Below are 23,026 nucleotides of genomic sequence, written 5' to 3' on the forward strand. Positions count from 1 at the left end.
TCATTGAGTCAACTGGCATGGTTTCAATTCACCGGTTGTACGTGTCCAACCCCGTGGGTTTTCTCTGGGGCCTCCGGTACCTTCCCACTGCTAAAGACCCCTACGTGCAAGCGAATTATTGAAATAATATTGAACCATATGTTAGTCCCGAAATGACCTAGTTTGTGTCGAGTGGAAGTTAAACCCCATTTCTCTCTCCCCACCCCTGATTAGTATTATGTTGAGCTTTCTTACCTTAAACCTATTTCATTCCCCCCCCCCCCTCCCCAATTAATATTATGTTGAACTTTCTTACCTTAAACCCTATTTGATCCCTCCCCCCTTCCCCTCTCTTGAGCTTTCTTACCTTAAACCCTATTTCATCCCCCCCCTTCCCCTCTATTGATTAATATTGTGTTGAGCTTTCTTACCTTAAACCCCATTTCATTCCCCCCACCCCCAAACCCACCCTTCCATTAATATTGTGTTGAGCTTTCTTACCTTAAACCCCATTTCATTCCTCCTTCTCCCCCCCCCCCCTCCATTAATATTGTGTTGAGTTTTCTTACCTTAAACTTCATCCCCCCTCCCTCTATTAATATTGTGTTGAGCTTTCTTGCCTTAAACCCCATTTCATTCCCCCCCCCCCATTAATATTGTGTTGAGCTTTCTTACCTTAAACCCCATTTCATTCATCCTCCCCCCCCCCTCCATTAATATTGTGTTGAGCTTTCTTGCCTTAAACCCCATTTCATTCCACCCCCTGGTCCAATAATATTGTGTTGAGCTTTCGGAAACCCGACTTGAGTAAATATTCAAACAATCTATATTAGTATGGAATGTGGTTTATGTATTGTCGAAATACATTAAACAATCATGTAGTTATAGAATTAACTGTGGATATAGAGAAGAAAAGGTCTATAAATAGATTTCACCTTCATGTTTCAACGAATCCATGAATCGGAGACACACATGTTTCTCTATTCAACTGAATGGTTGGCTTATCGTGACCGAGCACTCAATGTGGGGATATTATCCTTACACATGGTTCATAATAAAGTCTTTTCTTTATGTTTTGTGTAAACTGTCTAAAAATATCTGTCAAATATGAACCATTTTGAAGGTTATCATTGAAGGAATCATGAAGTACAAATATTTATGGTTATCATACATGTTTCTACATAATTCACATGTAAGTTGTATGGGACTCCTTTTGTGTGAGGGGGGTTGGATGGCCGAATGGTTTGCATGTGCGTTGTATCATAAGGCCTGTCATTGAGTCAACTGGCGTGGTTTCGAATCCCCGGTTGTACGAGACAAGGAGTAGGGTTGCCTGTCCAACCTCGTGGGTTTTCTCTGGGTCCTTCGGTTTCCTCCCACTGCTAAAAACCCCTACGTGCAAGCGAATTATTGAAATAAAATTAAACCATATGTTAGTCCCGAAATGACCTAGTTTGTGTTGAGTGGACGTTAAACCCCATTTCTCTCTCTCTCCTTTTGTGTGATTTTCGCTTGTGAATAAAGTATTAAAGATGCCTTCCCGCATACGAAATGAAATGAGGGTTAAACGTCCTACTGTTCTGCGCCGACTGGGCTAATGAAGATTCCAAGACGGGCATATGCCACAAAGTAGCCTATGCTATGAGGGAAATTTTGCCGGGACAACAGCTCTCTGGCATACATGTATACACTTACATGTATATTGAATTCCAACTGTCAAGGGCTCTTTTTTACGTGCACACCAATGTGTACATGGGACCTCTGGTTTGTTTTGTCCCATCAAAATGATTAATCATTGTCCGTTGCCAAGCCCGCCGTCCTGCACCTCTGACCAGGGGGAACCATGTAGAAAAATCCTAAAGAACTTTCTCGCCCAACACCCGTAGCGAACCCGAGACCTCCAGGCTAGCCTGCCAGCATCTTACTCCCTGAAAGAGGGTTTGGGTGGCTGAATGGTGATCGTGTGCGTGTTGCATCATAAGGTCTGTCATAGAGTCAAGTGGCATGGTTTCATTTCCCTGCTTGTAAGTTTCATTTCCCTCGTTGTTTTTCTCCTGGTCCTCCGCTTTCCTCCCACTGCTAAAGACCACTATGCCTAAGCGAATTAATGAAATAAAAAATTAAACCATATTTTAGTTCTGAAATGACTAGTTTCTGTCGAAAAAGACGTTAAACACCATTTTTCTCTCCCTCTTGTTACTGAACTGTCATGAGGCACAATATGTTAGTTCCGAAATGACCTAGTTTCTATCGAAAAATATGTTAAACCCCATTTCTCTCTCTCTCTTGTTACTGAACTGTCATGAGGCACAATATGTTAATTCCGAAATGACCTAGTTTCTATCGAAAAAGATGTTAAACCCCATTTCTCTCTCTCTCTTGTTACTGAACTTGGATGAGGCACCATAATGAGGTTCCTTGTAAGCCAGAACTATGTTAGTATTTATAAGTTAGAAAATAAACCAGTTCTGCTACCCAGAATATATTTAACACAGAAGAGTCTGGGTCAGTTGGCTGTGCCAGTTAATTGAAATGATGGTATCTCAAATCACCATATGTACCATTTACTGGTCTCTTATCAGAATTCTTCATCTCTGACCACTACACAATAAATACATAAAACCATCTAAAGGTTCAATACATGAAGGCAATTGAAGGGATTCGTATAATAGCTTTATCTATACTACACTCAATCTTTTTAAAATACAGATCTATACTTTGTTTTGTTGTTTTTATACTTTCGATGGCCTCCATACATGAAGATCTGACAAGTTGTAGCGATAGGTCGCGTCACATTTGATTACCCAAATCAGTATTGATGTTTCTAGTGGATTACCCACAGTTCCATGCAAAATGCACCTAAAGCTCACCGTAACAGACCGTTTCATTGGCTAATCCCTCACACCATCCAGAACACATCAGTGATAACAACTCTTCCAGATCCTAGTGTAGTAAAGACAAGTAAAATGAAATTTTGAACTATAAACAAAAACGAAACGAAATAGGATCCTGTCCTTAAAACCCTGGCGATTTTGAACTGGTTTAAAAATAAGCGTCTAAACGGTATATAACACTGGTAGATTTTGTTAAATGAGTGGAATGTAATAAATGAAGACGTGTTATAAATGAATGGGTGTGTGTTATATATAAATGTGTTTCACCTAATTATTATAAACCTGGCACTAAGCCTGACATATATACCCTGTATCACATGACTTGATAGATTTACTAATTCAATTACCTAACTACCATTTACTATATCTTAGTTTACAGACATTCAGTTGGTTACTGTAATTAAAGTAGCTAAGTCTCTAACTTAATATCATCTAAAGACTTGTGACATTGAAAACACCAATTATTTGTCAATTTAAATCAACATGGATGTTGTGATCTTACCGGGAAAAGATGGACTTCTGATATCCAATATTTAAGAGAAAATAAACATTTTACCATTGGTGCACAAAACGTGTAACATTATGGCACCATTCAACAAGTCATATCAAATGGTGACGTCATATTCTTATCTACAGAGCATGCACAATAAATACTATCGATGTAGACTGGAATAACCAGATGCTAGAGATTACCATTCGATTGGGACTTCTAACTCACTTCGACGTACATAACTGATTAGATTCATGAGTAAAATGGAACAATTGAATGTAAATCAGTTTATATACATTCATATGGATTGCGACCCATTTGTGTCAATTTCTAGGTCCCAAATATTAGCGATTTAGCTCCTTTAATGGACATGCTCTCCAATTGTACTATGGCTGTGTTTGAAACATAATTGGTTCCTGTTGCAGAATTACATTAAACTGACACCCCCCCACTCCCCCACCTTAAAAAATGTAGGCAACATCCTGATGGTTACACTACTACTGTGATTAACAAGTTTGCTAATGCATGGGCATCTTTTGTGGGAGGAAACTGAAGAACCGGGGTAGGCAGGCAAGTTTACTCCTTGTCTCTGTTTCACTCTTTAAAAGAATCTGCTAAGACTGGGCATCTTTTGTGAGACGAAACTGAAGAACCCAGTTAGGCAGGCAAGGCGAGCCTACGATCTCCTTATCTCTGTTTCTCTCTTTAAAAGAATCTGCCAAAACTTTATGGTAAAATATAATTGATTATAACCACTAGCCATAAGAGCTAAACTCTTTACTGTGTGTGTTATAATCATTATCTTAATTATTTAAATGACTGTATATCATCACTATATATCATATTAGTAGTGTGGAGGTTATAATTTACTTAATTTACTGATTTACATATCATATCAAGGTGTGGTTTAGGATAGGTTATAATTTACCAGTAGTAGGGTTTGTAAAGTTCTTTAATTAATGAGGAATGTTTAAATTCACTTTAATGTGGAGTCCTTGTGGCTCAACGGGTAAGACGCTTGCACACTAAACGACTGATCATCCTTGATGACTTGTTTGCAGTTTAAGGGGGAATATTGACTGCAATATGGAGCCATGATCGCTCAGTGAATAAGGCGCTGACTTGCTAACCATGAGGTCCCCAGTTCGATTGCAGTGTTGACTGAACATCCACCATCATATCATGTCAGTATAGTGGGGTTAGAGAGGGTATAATTTACCAATAGTATGGTTTGTAGAGTTCTTTATGGGGATGCTCGATTCACAGTCCGGAACGTCCTGAATTGACAGAATTGCAATCGAGTGACGCGGAATTCAGTCCTGTCACAGTTTTGTCAGTCCTGACGACGGAGGTGGTTTGAGTAGAATTGTGACGTAATTAAACACGACGAACAGGTTTCAGCTGCATGGTTGGATGAGATATTTATATATCCAGTCGACGCATGCGTTGTAGCCCGAAGTACCCATTTTCACTCGATTGTCACTATTTTTGGGATTGAGAGAATTCAATTCCGGAACGTTCAATGAGTAATCCCTATGACTCAATTGTAATTTACCATATTAATGAGGAATGTTCACTGTAATGTGAAGCCATGATCGCTCAGTGAGTAAGGTGCTGGCTCGCCAACCATGAGATTCTTCGGTCGATCCTGGTTTTAACTGAAAAGTTCCTCAAGATTTTCTGTCGGATGACCCCTTGTCAGTGGTGCAGGACGAAGGGTATGGCAAGGAACTGCATGGTGTTGCTACGATAATAAACAATCTATATGAAAACTTCAGTCAGTAATAACGTTGCTCAGATTAAAGTAATTTGATTGAAATTTTCAACATATTCATTTTGTATTATCTATTATTGAACTATTATAGCAAGAATGACCCAGCTTTTTTTTTGAACGATTATACCAAGAACGACCAGCTCTTTATCTAAATCTAACATAATGCATCTTCAATATCATTTTTATAGCAAGAACGGCCAGCTCTTTATCTAAATCTTATATAATACATCTTTAATATAACTTTTATAGCAAGAACTCCCAGCTCTTTATCTAAATCTTATATAATACATCTTTAACATAACTATTATAGCAAGAACGACCAGCTCTTTATCTAAATCTTATATAATACATCTTTAATATAACTATTATAGCAAGAACGACCAGCTCTTTATCTAAATCTTACATAATGTATCTTTAATATAACTATCATAGCAAGAACGACCAGCTCTTTATCTAAATCTTATATAATGCATCTTTAAACCTTATTTCTTTTCACTGTAGTTTGTATATATTAAGATCAATAGATAACACACTTAATTCTGGTTACGATTTCAAAATTCGGTATTGGGATCTAAAAACTTTCGAGAAAAACAAATAAGTATTTAAGAAATGAGGTTTAACGTCCACTTGACACAAACCAGGTCATTTCAGGACAAACATATGGTTCAATTTCATTGCAATAGTTCGCTTGTGTGCGTAGGGGTCTTTAGCAGTGGGAGGAAACCGGAGGACTCAAAGAAAACCCACGAGGTTGGAGAGTCAACCCTACTCCTTGTCAGGTACAACCAGGAAATCGAAACCACGCCAGTTAACTCAAAGACAGACCTTATGATACAATGTGCATGCGGTAAGCATTCGGTCACTCCCCCCACCCCCCTCTGAAGAACTAATGTTGGATGGAGTTTGATATTGATTTAGACAGGAATTTCAACAGAAGCAGGTCATTGAAGAGGAAAATGTTGAAAGTTACTTGAATAATATAGATTTAATAGATTGTCAGTATTAATTTAACCACACGATTTCATTTCCCAAATGGTGGATAGTATTTGCTGGATCTAGTGAAAAGATTAAACATACATGTATGACTGAACCCTCCAAATATGCGAATTGTTTATATCAAAATGGAAACTACCTGTGATTATGGTTAACCGACCGACCGTAACTTTTTTATCTTAGATCACAGGTCTTATTGAAATAGGTAGGGTGACCCACCATAAATAAATATCTCCATACATCTCGACAATTACGCCACAATATTTATATATATGCTAAGCCTCAAATCAGTTTCACACAATTATAGTCATTAAAAAAACGATCATGTTAATAAGCTATGACCATTAATCATGTATAAATAATAGACTGAAAACTGGTTCCAAGAGTCGTCCATAACATCCAGACACTTTTGAGTAAAAGATAGGTTACGTTCCCTTGTTTTGAAATTAGTCTCGCTTAACCAGCCTATCGACCATTCTACGTCTGATTGACAGGTCGGGATAATCAAGACTATTTTTTTACGAAACATAACAGAAAGCTAGAGCAAGAAATTGAATTTAGAAATAAGCACATTAGGTAGCTCAACAATCGTTTTAAGAAGCTTGTAAAAGTAAAATGAAACTACTGCTAGTATCATGTTCCTGTCTAACCCGAGTGATTCAGAGATATTATTTGTACTAAACCAAAAGATGCCGCTCTTATCGGTACAGTTAATGATAAAGCGATTTAAAAAATGAAACAAACGTAATTTCTAAATCTGCTGTAATAACCAAGAAGCTTAATTTTACTGCTATTCAAAATCGTCAACAATAACTTTTTACGGCTGTAATAGTTGATAGATTTGTAGAGAATTGCACGTGCCATGGCTATTTACAGTATCATACTGTCAGAAAGTTGGTCTCGGCACGGCGAATGTGCACGCTTCAGTGGTAGTCTCGAACTATCAGCGGTGGACTGTATTTCTGTGAGTACATGGGTCACCCTAAAATAGGACAGATTTCCAACACTGAAATTGTGGGTATTTACAACATTGCCACTAGATTTATTTGGTAGTATTTGGTGGATTAGGTTGTTGTTGTTGTTTTTAGTGGTTAACATTCGCTTCGTGGAAGCTGACAATTTTATTTTTTTTTTATTTTTATTTTCTTAGCGCACGCGCAGGGGTCTTTCTTCGGGGAGGAAACCAGAGTACACTGTACCTGGAGTAAAGATACAAGATTGAGAAGAAGCCACATTCTTTTACACTGGGGATCGAAACAACAACCGCAAACCAGAGGTGACTGGCCAGCTAGAGGTCAAAGCGCGACACACTAGACCACCAGGCGATCCCAACCCCTCCCTCATGGTTTTGGTACAAAGGAAAAAAAAATATATGACTGATCCCCCAAAAAGATAGAACTTGTATATGTGTAGTTTAGCCAGATCTTTGTTCTTTCAATCCCCCAAAATACCTTTCTTTACAGTTGCTCGCCCGACCCTAAACTATAAAAATAGGTCTTGCCGTGGGTTTCTGTCCCCCCCCCCCATAATGTTTCGTTTGATTAGAGCTAATCCCACTAAACACTGCTTTAATGGAAGCAAATTTCTGTTCCAAATTATGACTGGTCAATAGTGGGATTAACAACCAATAGCTAACTGTGTAACAATATCATTATGCTTGAAACAAAGCTCCAAATTGGAACAAATATGTTTAAATAACGTTACGTTATGACTCCCGATTTTAGTATGCACAATTAACCAGTGCATAGCAGAATATTGCAGAAAAACTAATTCTGTGACAAACGAGGCTATCAACACGGATACAATGTAAACAATACTGTATGTAGACTAACAAGATTTTCAACATTTTTAATAACTTAAATCACTGTCAAAAGTTTTAGGGAAGACCCCAGATTAAATGGAGGGCTGTCATGTTGCTGTACTTCGGATAAATTTGATTGAACGGGAAGAATAGACACACTACCACAAAAGCTCAAGTATCAGAAGCCAATCCAGCTATAGGCAGAGGGGGTTTCTTGGGCCATTGCTTCAGGAATATGGTTTCTGTAGACAGATTCCAACACTGAAATTGTGGAAATTTACAATAATCCTGCTAGATTTATTTCATAGGATTTGGTAAAAAGAGATATGACTGAACCCCCCAAAAAACTTGTGAGTATTTACAACAGTTCCTGGAGATTTATATTATAGTTAGTGAAATATAAACGCTTATAGTTTTTAAAGCCAAGAAATGGAAGCAGCGGCCTCCATTGTTTATCCATTAGAGGATTCCATTGTTTATCTATTAGAGACCAGAGAAATCAATAAAAACCGAGACATGTAGCCAGCCTTACAGACCAGCTGAAATTATTTATGGTTTTCTTTTCCCTTCTGTTAAATCAGTTCGTTAATGGAACTTTTACACTAACCTAGATTACAAATTATCAAAAAGGTACTTTTACACCAAGCTTGATTATGAATTATAAAAATTTAAGGGACTTTTACACTAACCTAGATTACAAATTATCAAAATTAAAGGGACTTTTACATCAAGGTACATGTATAATATGAATTATCAAAATTTAAAGGGACTTTTATACCAAGATATAATATGAATTATCAAAATTGAAGGGACTTTTACACCAACCTAGATTACAAATTAAAGGAACTTTAACACCAAGGTACATGTACATGTAGATAGTAATAAAAGAACTTTAACACCAAGGTAGAAAGAAATAAAAGAACTATAACACCAAGGTAGATTATATATTATCAGAATTAAAGGAATTTTTACACCAAGGTAGCATATGATTTATGAAAATTAAAGGGATTTTTACACCAAAGTAGATTATGATTTATCAAAATTAAAGGAATTCTTACGATGTAGATTAATTATTATCAAAATTAAAGGACATCTGTCATTGATATGATGTTTTCTTAATGAAATTTTTGATAATTAATTTCATTTTAGCATGGATTAGTCAGTGAAAAATAATTAAAGTATTGTCTAATCAGGATCAATAACTTTAATAAACACTGATATAAACACAGGTCAATACAGATGCTCAAAAATGGCAGAGCCCCTTAAAATGATACAAAAATACAATGCACTTAGTGAGAAAACAAAATAGGTCACCTTTAAGAACCTGCCTTGGCACATCTAAATTTCAGATGTAGCTGTTAATAGTTCAGCTTGTTATATCACTAGCTAAGACGTTCTAAGATAAAAGTACAACCATTCTACATTCTGAGAACTATATACTGTGAGAATAGAACTCTGCCCTGTACGGCCGCCATATTAAATAAGTACTAACATACTATGGACCAGAACCTGACCATTTTGTTGGATGAAATTCAAAAATCAAATTCACCAAATCAATGGAGAATTGTTTAAAGAAGAAGCATGCCAATTTTCATGTCGATCAGACTTGAATTAACCTTTTTCGATGGGCGTCACCCCAAAAATTAATATACTATTTTCTAATACTGGTCAACACAGTTTTACAACTGTCATACACACAAAGACCAACATAAAACCTTTAAATTTTTGGGTCCCATCCAGCCGACTATACATTTTTCCTGTAGAGTAAAGATGAAGATGTGGATTAAACTAACAAAAGAAGTTGTAAGATGTGCTTTTAATACAACCTGAATGACTAGACAGCGTTCCTGCAGGGTAAACATGAAACTGACAAAGATAAATTGAAATACATTAATTGAATATCAATTTGAAGATTAAACCCACAATGTAATAAATATAATTATATCTAGATCTAGTCACATTATGGTAATTAACCTCTCAAGAAAACGTTCTCTTCAAACAAATCAGATAAAAGTTAACCAGTAATTTCTTAATGATACTTTCTAGTTTCATTCACTTAGCATCATCTTAGATGGTTCCACTGGTTTATTGCAACCAAGTGATTGGTAGTCTTTTCATGGCCGTTCTTCTTGAGACCCATGGTTTAAAGTTTCATGAATCTAAAACGTTTCACCCAGAACATTGTTTGATCGCTATATACCTCGGTTCAGACTTGATGTATTCACTGGCATATTTCAAGTATTTTTGAGCTTATTAGAAGCAGAAGAACGTTTGCTCATCTTAGTAATTATTTTAGGGCTGTCTTCGATTTAAATAGAATAAATTTTGCCAAAGAAATGGAAGGGGATACATATGGTTCCTGTTAATAAATAAAATAGATCTTGGTGAGAAATTGAGGTGAATTCAATCAAGGTATTAATCAAATGACTTGAATTTATTTTTAAGAGAGAGAGAGAGAGAGGGGGAGAGAGAGAGAAAAAGAGAGAGAGAGAGAGAGAGAGAGAGATGGGGTTTAACTCCACTCGACACAAACTAGGTCATTTCGGGACTAACATATGATTTAATTTTATTTCAATAATTCGCTTGCGCGTAGGGGTCTTTAGCAGTGGGAGGAAACCGGAGCACCCGGAGAAAACCCACGAGGTTGGATTATTTTTAAGAGGCAATTTGTAGTTAGTTAGTGCATGTTCAAAACCCATAGATTAACAACAGACCTAAGGATATTTTAAAATATTGGCACAACAAGTCCAGCGTAAAGCAAGTACATTATTCCTAATAGAAAAACTGAGATCCTTGGAAATGTGGGATTCAGAGACAAGTAGGTGGAAAAACCACTGTCTGGGCAAAATTCCACATTGCACATATGAATAGATTTAAATTAATGACCTGCTCAAGTAAATTTTTAAATTGTGGTTGCCACTTAGTCCAGGGTAACACAAGTACAGTATGTCTAATAGAAAAAACTAAGATCATTTGGTAACTCCCGACTTCATTATCCCAGTCGGAGCAGAACAGTAGGACGTTAAACCCCATTCATTTCATTTAATTTGGTAACTTGGGATTAAGAGATGGGTAAGCTGAAACTCCGATCATTTTTCGCATTGTACTAATCTTCTACCTCGCATCATACTCTTTGAAATGAAAATGACTATAATATATTACTCTCAAAATGGCTAATCTGCTACCTCGCATCATACCCTTTGAAATGAAAATGACTATAATATATTATTCTCAAAATGACTAATATGCTACCTTGCATCATACTCTTTGAAATGAAAATGACTATAATATATTATTCTCAAAATGACTAATATGCGACCTTGCGTCGTACTCTTTGAAATGAAAATGACCATAATATAATATTCTCAAAATGACTAATATGCTACCTCGCATCGTACCCTTTGAAATGAAAATGACCATAATCTATTATTCTCAAAATGACTTAATATGCTACCTCGCATCGTACTCTTTGAAATAAAAATGACCAATGACCATATAATGTATTATTCTTAAAAAGACTAATCTGCTACCTCACATCGTACCCTTTGAAATGAAAATGACCATAATATGTTATTCTCAAAAAACAAAACAAAGTCAAGTGTATAAATTGCAAAGAGAAAAGGGAAACGAATGTTGAAAACTAAATTTGGACGATGAAATGAGTTTACTAGATATTTAGATTAACCTGTCACAGGTGTTGAGGCACATTAAATAATACAATTACTTTAAAAACAGATTTTAATCAGAATCTTGCGGTGAGAGATATTTTGGCAGGTGCTTTTACCAGATATCAAATAGATGAAAAAAAAGATTAAATTTGTGGGTATCTGGTTAGAATCATTGGTGTAATGAAGGAGTTTACACGAAACAGAAATTCAGTGGTGTAAGCGAGGAATTTATGATAAGGAGATCAAAGATTTTCTTACTGAGGATCCATCGTGGTATTTTGATATATTGTGAGCCACTATTGCTTTGTGAATAAGACGTTGGCTCGCTATAAAGTTGGAGGTCCTGTGTTTGTTCTTCTAAGTTGGCTGAGAAGTGTGGTTCCTCCTTGTCAGTGGTGCAGGACCGAGGGCCTGGCAAGGGTCAACATATAGTCTTTAGGATGGGATGAATAACCGAGGTCCTGTGTATATATGGTGTGTATGTAAAAGATCCCTTTGTTGTTAGAATTTGATATAAGTGTATGCCGTAGAGTGACTGTCCAGGCATAATTTCCCTCATGGAACACTTTATGGCGTATGTCTATGTTCATTAGCCCAGTCGAAGCAGATTAATAGGACCTTCAACCACATTTCATTTCATTTCGTTTATTGCCTGTAAAGATAATTTATTTTGTAAATGACCTTTCTTGTGTTAAATGAACGTAAACCCCTACTTTTCTCTTTGTCAGCGGGTTGGGTGGTCGAATGGTTAACACGAGCCTGTTGCATCATAAGGTCTGTCATTGAGTCAAATGGCATGGTTTTGATTCCCAGCTTGTAGCCTCCAGGTTACCTCCCACTGCTAAAAACCCCTTCTCGCAAGGCGCAAGTGAATTAATGAGTTAAAATTGAACCATATGTTTGTCCCAAAATCACCTAGTTTGTGTTGAGTGGACTTAAACCCCATTTCTCTCTCTCTCTCTCTTTCTCTCTCTTTGTTCCTTTTAGAGAGCTGTATCCTTTGCTTAGGCCTACATGAAAACTTTGTGTTGCATAACAACTGTTAATGTTATTTTGATTATGAATGTGTAAGAGCAGAATGGTGTACATTGTATGTATGTTTGTACTGCATGTATGATAATTTATTTTGTAATAGAATACAAATGTTTATATAGTAAATAATAGATTAACCTATAAAAATATATAAATCGTGACCATATTCTATATAAGGTCAGATAAGAATATAATATGTGGTTATTTACCTAGATATAATAATGTATGAAATAACTAATAAACAACGCTAGATGCAATCAGAGTTGTTGACGCAGTCCTAGATGAAATATATAATATGTAGAATAACAAAACCACATGTAGGAGAAGGGGAGTTGATGCAGGCTTAGATGAAATAATAGGTGAAATAACTAACAACTCCAGATGCAAGATCAGGGTGTTGATGCAGTTCTAGTTGAAATAACTAATAACTACATGTATTTAACAATGCAAGAGCAGGGTGTTGATGCCGTGCTCGTTGAAATAATATGTAAAATAATTAATTAAAGATACATTATGGGAGATTTTTAAAGAGAGTTGGCCATTCTTGCTATAACAGTTCAAAAGTAGATTATGAAAGAAGAATATATTGAAAAATTCAGTCAAATTACTTTATTCTGAACATAGTTATCATCGTTGTAATATTTGCCAAGAAATGGTAGCGAATTGTGTCTTCGCCTTCGCTGATCGTTTGATTGACAGGCGTTAACTCCACCTACATATCTCGATTATCAAGTAAAGTTTTCATTTTCAATGGCATACGGAAAACGCTTTACAGCGGCCTCGCTAAGTACACTCTATCATTTAGCCTCGATCTAACAGACGTATTTTCATCAGGTTACCCCTTATCTGATTTAATCAATTAGTGAAATCCTATTTAAATCCGAGCTGTAGCCGAGCCATCCGTGGGTCTACAGAGTTGATTTTGGTCTTGTTGATTAAATAAAGATCTAATTTATAATTTCTATAACATCTGAAGCCTAAATTAAGACTTGCAATAATCAGATTTAGCTCTTGCATAATGCATGTTTAAGCTAGATCAGTTTTGCTATTTCAAATTTTTTTTTGTCAGACGTTTTTACAAACAATGAAGGGGCATAACTCTTATCATTATTTAAGCAGACAGATTCAGACCACAACTAAAAATTACATGTCAACAAAATATTCAAATCCTTTCGTAATAAAAAAATAGGTGCACCTCGCTATCTAATTTCTGTATGGTATTCATACAGTGTTTTCGTAATAGCCTACGATAGAATGAAAGCATGCAGACAATACCTGCGTTAAATTCATGCCAGTAAGTAACCTGTCACTCTTAATTAAATTATCCATGTTACACATTAGCCATAGGTACACAAATGCTCTTAAGTTGTCTTGTTTCTTATTTTGATCCACATGTCATGATTTTAATCAGGTAAATTCTTCAACATCGACCTGATTCAAAGTATCAATTATTTATTTATCCTTTTGTTTTCTTGGTAAATATTGACCTGGTTATGAATCGTGATACGAATCGTATTGTAGCACCTGAATTGCGATACATTTCGTATTGTGACTGCAGTGACAATACCCAGCACTAATGTAGATTGGTTTTGGGTTGACCAAATGGTCAAACAAATACACTACAGATCATAAAGTTATTTCTACAAATACATTAGTGTAGCCTAACTAACCACATGGGTTTTTCTCCAGACACTCTTACTGTAAACAAATGTCATTTTGATTTCCAAATAATTTACACATACATTATGCAAGAGCTTAATCTGCCTATTGTAGGTCTTTCTTTAGGCCTGAAATGTTATATAAACTATTAATTAGACATTTATTAACAAAACAAGACCATAATCAACTCTCGATGGCATCGGATACTCAAGATTTTAACTAGATTAAAACGGTTCACCATTTAAAAATTTAATTTAAAAATGGGAAAGCGAGGCAAAGACCCGATTATACCAGTGCCCTGGTTACCACTGTGCACACATCTTGTCAAAACTACAAACAATGATAACTGTTCAATGATAATTTTCAATATTTTCTTTTTTTATTATCTATTTTTGAATTATTATAGCAAGAATGGCCAAGTCTTTATTAAACTCTTAACTAATGTATCTTTAAGAGTTAAAGCTTTCAAAGGAGCTAACTCACTATTCTTTGACGCCTAGAAATGAACACAATGCATATAATAATGTAATGTAACTGATTTATATTCAATCGTTTCTGTTTTTACTGTAATTTCTAATCAGTTATGTTCGGCGATAATACGCAAAAAAAAGCAAATTGAATGGCATTCTTAGCCATCTGGTTATTCCAGTCTACTCTGGTAGCCTTCCCTTGTGGGATATGTTTCGCCCCGTTCATCGAGTCGCTTCATTACAAATGGAGATCGCAAGCATTCTGCCATCCGATTCGTGTGCCAAGTTTAAAATTTTCATTGTGTCTTAAATATTGGATATCAAAGCCCATCTTTTCACTGTAAGATAGCAACATTATTGATTTAAATTGACCAATAAGTCATGTTTGCAGTGTTGAAGACTTGGCTATTTTAAGAAATTAAGAGGTTTCTATGAGCTTCAATAAGTTAGTAGGTGGTCATAATGTGTTTTAACTCCATCAAGCAACTGTAAAAATTAATAACATCAGGCTTATATATTTAATGATTTTGAACTTTGGGTCAGAAGTAGCTTATAATAAATATTATTGAAAACACAGAAAAAAAGGCAGATTTTGATGAACAAAATGGCCGACACTGGAGGCCCTGTGCCTAACAAAGCTAGAATTTATGCCAGACATACGTCTATGACGGGTGCCATATTTCCAGGCTTGAACATTATTCCTGCTTTAACCCATTATTTCCCATTATGTTCAAAATGAAAAAACTCGAATTAGAATTCAATATTGATCAATTTCAATCAATATTGATGTTGTTATCTTGCCGTGAAAACATAGGATCCCAATATCCAATATTTAAGACACAATTAAGTTTTAATGGTGTCATTTTGTAATGGACAAAAACAGTCATATCCTACAGGACAATGTGGAAGTAATTATATAGTAATAATAAAATAAACCATGTAGAATGGATTGAGCAGACTGTTCACGATTTTCACCAAATATAATTTATTATAAAAAACTTCTTTTTTTTTTTAAATTGTATATAAATCACTTTACATACATTCCTATTACAATAACATGTGCTTTTAGAACCATTTCCGTCTAATTCAATGTTAAAAAAATTAGAGCCATACGCCCTATAAAGATACATTCTCATAAAAGTATTTATCGGGTGTCTATTTCCAATAAAAGTATGGCAAATTTGTTATATGGAAAGTATAGACGTCCAATCTTAATAGAAAAATACTGACCTGAAAAACCCACGTGGGGCAAGCACTGGGCAAAAATGTTAGAGTATCTCTAACTGGCAACCCAATGGATTGTCTGCCAGCTTGATTTGAGGAGAGGTTGTTATTTCTTGATGAATGGTTGGGAAGTTTTGTGAACATTGATGGGTGTAAACATATAACAGATTCTGCAATTAAACGGTGGAAAAAGAAGTTGGCAGAAAATAATTCATGAATTTATTTAGGCCTCAATATGTATGGTAAATGGACAGTAAGTAATGATAAATACATTCTAAAAAATGGGTCCTCCTTCAATCAAGTTAGGTGACAAACATGGTGACAAGATTTGTTTTTAATAGCTAGGTATATCTCCTCACAAATACAAAATTTTGAGAGGGATTTGAAGCAAATTTTGGATAATTAATCTACATATGTTTTTAGTCCAAATATATTGTCCAAATATATTGTCAAAGACTCCTACCCGCAAGCGAATTATTGAAATGAAATTGAACCATGTGTTAGTCCCGAAATGACCTAGTTTGTGTCGAGTGGGCATTAAACCCCTCTCTCTCTCTCTCTCTCTCTCTCTCTCTCTCTCTCTCTCTCTCTCTCTCTCTCATCAAATCATACAGTTTGTACTCTTTAAGTTCATCTTTAAATACCAATTTGATTTAGAAACACTATATACATGCCAGTTGATAAAACAAAATATGAATTACTGGTATTATTAAATAAACAAGGATAAATGTCTGGATACACTTTAAATTCTATTAAATTTCTTAAGATAATTTTATTAAAAGCCGTGTTTGTTTGTTTGGATATCTGTTAGTTAACATTTCTTATCTCGGACAGTGAAATATGTATGTATGTGTCTCTGTTTATAATTAGATAATAACGTTGTTCTTAATGTATTTTAGATTACCTTGTTATTATTTATCATGTTATTATAACCACAAGCTATTTGTTTGGTTGCCATCTGTGGTATTAGGTCAAACTTATTAAAGGGAGGGTGGGGGATGGCCAGGATTTCAATTCTCCCAGTCTACATAAAACTACTTTAAATCATAAAAACAAACAAAATATTAACTTAAAGGAGCTAAATCGCTAACATTTGGGACCTAGAAATTGACAAAAGTGGGTTGCAACGCATATAATACTGTACTATGAATGTATATTAACTGATTTACATTCAATGGTTTTCGTTTTTACTCCAATTTCAAATCAGTTATGTTCGGCGAAATAAGCCAGCAGTCTCAAGCGAGTGCAAATTTCTAGTGTCTGGTTATTCCAGTCTACATACGCCGTTTGATTTGGTGCAATGTGTCTAGTCTCGTCCCTCAAGTCTCTTGATACAACTGGCGCTGAAGCGCATTATGGTACAGGATTCGTGTACCAATGGTAAAATGTTTATTTTGTCTTAAATATTGGCTATCAAAAGCCCATCTTTTCCCGTTAAGATCACAACATGAATGTTGATTTAATTTGACAAATAAATCGTGTTTTCAATGTTGAAGATTTTGGATGATATTGAGTTAGAGACTTAGCTACTTTAATATTTACTAAATATGATCAGTCATTTAGACCCTTTTACAATAAATTTTTATAATTCCATGATGTGTTTTCGCGTTAAGGGATGTTCTGGGTTTTGGGTCCCCTTCCCTTCAAATACTTACTAAATTAAGTTAGGATGGGTCGTGGCCAGGTTTGCAGGTCCCTATTTCTTCTGACCTAAACAAATAAAATCATATGGTGTTTTTGTTTTTCTACATGCACATTTCCCTCTCCCTCCAATTCATGTACATGTACCTCCAAATAGAAATATTGAACCCTTTGTGAACTGATCAAAGCACTTGGCTGCTGTGGGTTGTCATGACAACCTATCTTTGACGATCAAGGGGGTAAAGTCCAAGATTTTGAATATTTTATTTCTGTATTTCAGATTGTAAATTTGTTCCTGTAGAAGGAAGAGAGGTATGTTCAATTCTCTTTTTTAATTTTTATGAATTACGAATTCAACGGAATTCACATTGGTATTTGACTCCATTACAAAAAGAGAAAAAGCCCCAAAACCCACCTTTTAAGGCTGCAGCAATCAGACGTTTGGGAATGCTTATTGAAAATGCTGCTTCCAATTTCTTGGGTGGAAAAAGGGGGCGTTGGATGGCCGAATGGTTAGCATGTGCGCGCTGTATCATAAGGTATGTCATTGAATCAACTGCTGTGGTTTCGTTTCCCCGGTTGTATGTGACAAGGAGTAGGGTCGCCTGTCCAACCTCATGGGTTTTCTCAGAGTCCTCTGATGTCCTCCCACAGCTAAAGACCCCTACGCGCAAATGAATTATTGAAATAAAATTAAACCATATGTTAGTCCTGAAATTACCTAGATTGTGTCGAGTGGATGTAAAACCCCCCCTCTCTCTCTCTCTCTCTCTCTCTCTCTCTCTGGGTCCCTAATTGAACAAAAAATCTCATTTTTAGCATGCAGTCCCTCTAGAGGTCACAATTTTTATCCGATTTAGAAAACCATTTAAATATATCACCGTTCACCATTATGATGATTGAGTTTAAATTTTGTGAAAGTCGGACCGAAACTGCAGGACAAAATGACTGCTCCCTGTATGCAAATAGTGTTAATAGTATGTAATATCAAGGTTGTGGACCATCTAGAAGTCACAATTTTTATCCAATTTTGATGAAACTTAAAACATGCATTTATATCCAAAAGATCTCTGTTCCTTTCGATGTTCGCGCATAACAGACCTTAATTTCCTAGATTATGGCCCCTGATTGTACAAAAAAATCGCGATTTTAGCTTGTTGACCCTCTAGAGGTTACAATTTTTATCTGATTTTAAAAATCCTTTTAATATATCATTGTACACCCTGATGATGATTGAGTTCGAATTTTGGACCGTAACTGCCTGTCAAACTGCCCACATCTTTAACGCAAATTGTGTAAAAGTATTTAATGCCAAGGTCTTCGGCCAGCTTGTTCTCTATCCATCTCTCACAAAATGTAGGCGTATCTTGCCTGGCAACTGCTGGTTTGTATTATATTTTATGTTATTGTTATTATATATTTTAGGTTTTATCGGGTAATATAGAAAATATTCCTATTAAAGAAAAAGCCAAGTTTCCTCAACATTTCTTTCCTGAGGTATGTATTGTTAGAAATATTTCCTGGGGCGAACATTAGAAGTGGTAGTAGTTATGCAAGAAGATATGGAACCACTACTCTTTCATTCATGGGCGGGGGTGGATGACTGAATGGTTAGCCTGTGAGCGTTGCATCAAAAGGTCTTTCATTGAGTCAACTGACGGGGTTTCGATTCCCCGGTTGTACGTGATAAGGCATAGGGTCACCTGTCCAACCTCTGTGGTTTTCTTCGGGTCCTCTGGTTTTCTCCCACTGCAAGAGACCCCTACGCTCAAGCGAATTAGTGAAATAAAAATAGGACCATATGTTAGTCCCGAAATGACTTTGTTTGTGTCGAGTGGAGGTTAAATCGCCTCTTTCTCTCTTCTCTCTCTCTCTCTCTCTCTCTCTCATTTTTGGACCACCTAAAATTTTGGGACTGCCAAAATCCGCTGTAACTACTGCCATCTCCAGTACCTTTCACCCTTGTCAGTTGTGCAGGACAGAGGACACTGGCAAGGGACAATGTATAGTTGTATGGATGGGATGAAATACAGAGCTCCTGTATTGGTGAGCACATAATAGAACCAGTGGCTGTTGGAATTCGATATAAGACTAATGCAGTAGCACCACTGTCTGGTGTATGGCATATGTCGGTCTTCATTAGCCCGGGGGGGGGGGGGGTGTTGGATGGCTGAATGGTTAGCGTGCGCGCGCTGTATCATAAAGTCTGTCATTGAGTCGACTGGCGTGGTTTCGAATCCCCGGTTGTACGTGGCAAGGAGTAGGGTCGCCTGTCCAACCTCGTCGGTTTCCTGCCACTGCTAAATACCCGTACGCGCAAACGAATTATGTAAACAAAATTAAACCATATGTTAGTCCCGAAATGACCTAGTTTGTGTTGAGTGGACGTTAAACCCCATTTCACTCTCTCTCTCTCTCTCCCTCTCTCTCTCTCTCATTAGCCCGGTACAGTAGGACTCTAAACCCCATTGCATTTGTCCAAATTTTTCATTTATACATGTACCAAGTGCTAAAGGGATTAAATAATGAGTTAAGAAGAGTTGATCTCGGTTCAGTTTCATTTGTCAACAGACAGCAGAAAAATTCTCATTACACTTTGACATTTTGTTTTTGCCCTGATCATTAGAATAAAAATGTATTTGATTACTTGTATCAGGTTACACAAACATCATTAATTAAAGATCAATAGGGAGTTTCTAGAGATATGTCAGATTTTGTGATATAAATTGGGTAGATTTGAGTAGAAACAATAAAAACGTTGAATTAATTAAGTTTAGTTTGTTGAGTGACTTTGTAAAGTGGATTTCTATTTAGATTAAACTGAAAGCTACCAATTCTCATTTGGATTTTTCAGACATTATACGTGCTAAAATGTACTCAAACTCATTATTTAACATATCAGTGTATTGTCCGACGTCCGTAGATAATCACTATGCTTGGATTCTTCCGATTCTTTGACACTTTCATAAACCTTTCTTAAATGCACTATATAGTATTAAACATCCGTCATAATCCTCTAATTTGGTCAGTTGTGTTTAAATCACACTTTTATTTTTCTCAAGTGGTGAGGATGGGGGATTGGGGAAGGGGTCTTGTAAGTGGAATAGTCTATAGGGCCTCTCTTCTCAATGTCTGGTTTAAACAGACTTATTGCTACTTGATGTGTAATGATTATTGGTTTTTATATATTTCTAGTTTAAATGGTCGCGGAAGGGTTTTATCAGAACGAGATGGAGTATCAATAATTGGTAAATATATTCTTTAAATGGCATTTAGTAATTGGAACATAATCAAATAACACACTATTTATGGATAACAATTACTGTGGTTTATTTCACTGTGACGTTTCAACAAGATTTCACAAGTCGTTATCAAGCATATAACACATGCTTGATAACGACTTGTGAAATCTTGTTGAAACGTCGCAGTGAAATAAACCACAGTAATTGTTATCCATAAATAGTGTGTTATTTGATCAATAATTGGTAAGTATAACATTTTACTTGTAATAATAAAACATAATAATTAGTAAGTATAACATTTTACTAGTAATAATAAAACATAATATTAATAATTGGTAAGTGTAACATTTTACTAGGAATAGCATTGTATAATAAAATGAAATAGCTTTCTGGAATATTGATGATGTACCAAGAGGATTGTTCTATATTTCCGCAATCACTGCCTGTCTGATTAGTCTGGTTTGTTTGTTGGGCTTAATGTACGGTGATATCGCAGACCAATTCTGATTAGCCTACTACTACTACTGCCTTAGTTAGTCCTTTACTGTCCACAAGAAACTGATTAGCCTGTTGTTGTTTGTGGTGTTTGACGTCTTCTTCCACTGAGGGTGATATCACAGACAAGTTTTCTTATTTTATTATGCTTAGTGCATGCGCATGGTTGGGGGTGGCGATTGGTTAACACGTAAGGTCTGTCATGGAGTCAAGTGGTGTGGTTTTGATTCCCCGCTTGTATGTGACTATGAGTAGGCTCGCCTGGCGAACCTTGTTTTGCTAAAGACCACTACACACAAGTGAATGAATTAAAATGGAACTGTATGTTAATTAGTCCCCAAATGACCTAGTTTGCGTTGAGTGGATGTTAAACCACATCTCTCTCTCTCTCTCTCTCTCTCTCTCTCTCTCTCTTTCTCTCCCCTTAAGGGACTTCAGCTACAAATAATTCTTATGTTATATAGCATTTTCTGAATAATGTTTATGATTAGTACCTGGCTATTTTTTATATTTAATTCCCATACCGGGCATGTTTATCTATTTCAGTGTGTTTGATTTAATCAACATTCATCTGTTTCACGATGCCTCAAATATTGTAGCAATGCAATCTGTAAGTATACTGATCTATTACACAACAGATCCAATCTGATTACAACACAGATCCTATTTCATTTCGTTTTTCATAGTTCAAAATTTTGTTGTACTTGTTTTTGCTACTCTAGTTCTAGTTGATGTGAGGAATTAGCCAATGAAACGGTCTGTTACGACACGTTCTTGGCGTGCACGGACTGTGGGTAAACCACTAGAAACGTCACCGCTGATTGATTAATCAATGTCTTTCGTCATATGGTCAAAAGCCACTTGTATGACCCCTAACATGACCTCCCAATACAACTGGTCAGATCTTCATGTAATAGAGGTCATCGAAAGTATTAAAAAGCGAAACGAAATATAGATCTGTATTTTAATCAGATTGTGCTTATCTCAAAGTCAACAGAAACAAATTGAATGTCAATTTTTGCAAATATATCTGTACAGAGCTGTTTAGAGCTGTGGCGAGACTCCCATCTCACGCTAGGCCATTTATTCACGTAATCATTAAATGAAATATTTTAAGAATGTTGCTATTTCATTGGTTAAAAGCTAACATTTGTACTAGGATTTTAATTCTCAGCCAATGGAAATGCCGAATGGTTAAAATATATTCATTTAAGTATTATTGAATAAGACCCCTACAAATTTGTTTACACAACTGGGCGTGGTTATCTTTCGACAAAAGCATGGGACTATTAAAATTTGTTTGTCTGAGATAAGAATTTTGATTCGTTGATGCTTTGACAATCCATAGTATCAAATAATGTAATCTTTAGAATCAATTTATAATTTTCTATTATTTATTATTGATTTTTTGCATCACAAAGCAGATTAGCTGTTTGTTAGGTCCGTTGCCACTTCATGTGTGATTTAGATCATAAGGTCTGTCATGAGTCAAGTGGCATGGTTACAATCCCAAACTAATACACGACAAGAATTAGGGTCGTTTGTCCAACCTAGTGGGGGGGTTGGATGGCTGAATGGTTAGCAGTCCGGTTTCCTCTCACTGCTAAAGAACCCTACGCGCAAGCGAATTATTGAAATAAAAAAAAAGTAAAAACCATGTTAGT

At 35.9% G+C, this 23,026-nt stretch overlaps 1 protein-coding gene across 1 annotated transcript in view; it reads left to right on the forward strand.

Annotated features, from left to right (window-relative positions):
- The window catches only part of LOC126815311 (inositol polyphosphate-5-phosphatase A), a 58,248-nt gene that overhangs the window by 31,020 nt on the left and 4,202 nt on the right, over nucleotides 1-23,026 (forward strand). The window contains exons 6-9 of the mRNA XM_050540880.1: nucleotides 17,906-17,937; nucleotides 19,051-19,122; nucleotides 20,821-20,873; nucleotides 21,909-21,972. Of these exons, the coding sequence (XP_050396837.1) occupies nucleotides 17,906-17,937; nucleotides 19,051-19,122; nucleotides 20,821-20,873; nucleotides 21,909-21,972 (221 nt within the window). The remainder of the gene's footprint in view (nucleotides 1-17,905; nucleotides 17,938-19,050; nucleotides 19,123-20,820; nucleotides 20,874-21,908; nucleotides 21,973-23,026) is intronic.

The sequence above is a fragment of the Patella vulgata genome, chromosome 3, assembly GCF_932274485.2.
Source record: "Patella vulgata chromosome 3, xgPatVulg1.2, whole genome shotgun sequence".
NCBI classification, from domain to species: Eukaryota; Metazoa; Mollusca; class Gastropoda; family Patellidae; genus Patella; species Patella vulgata.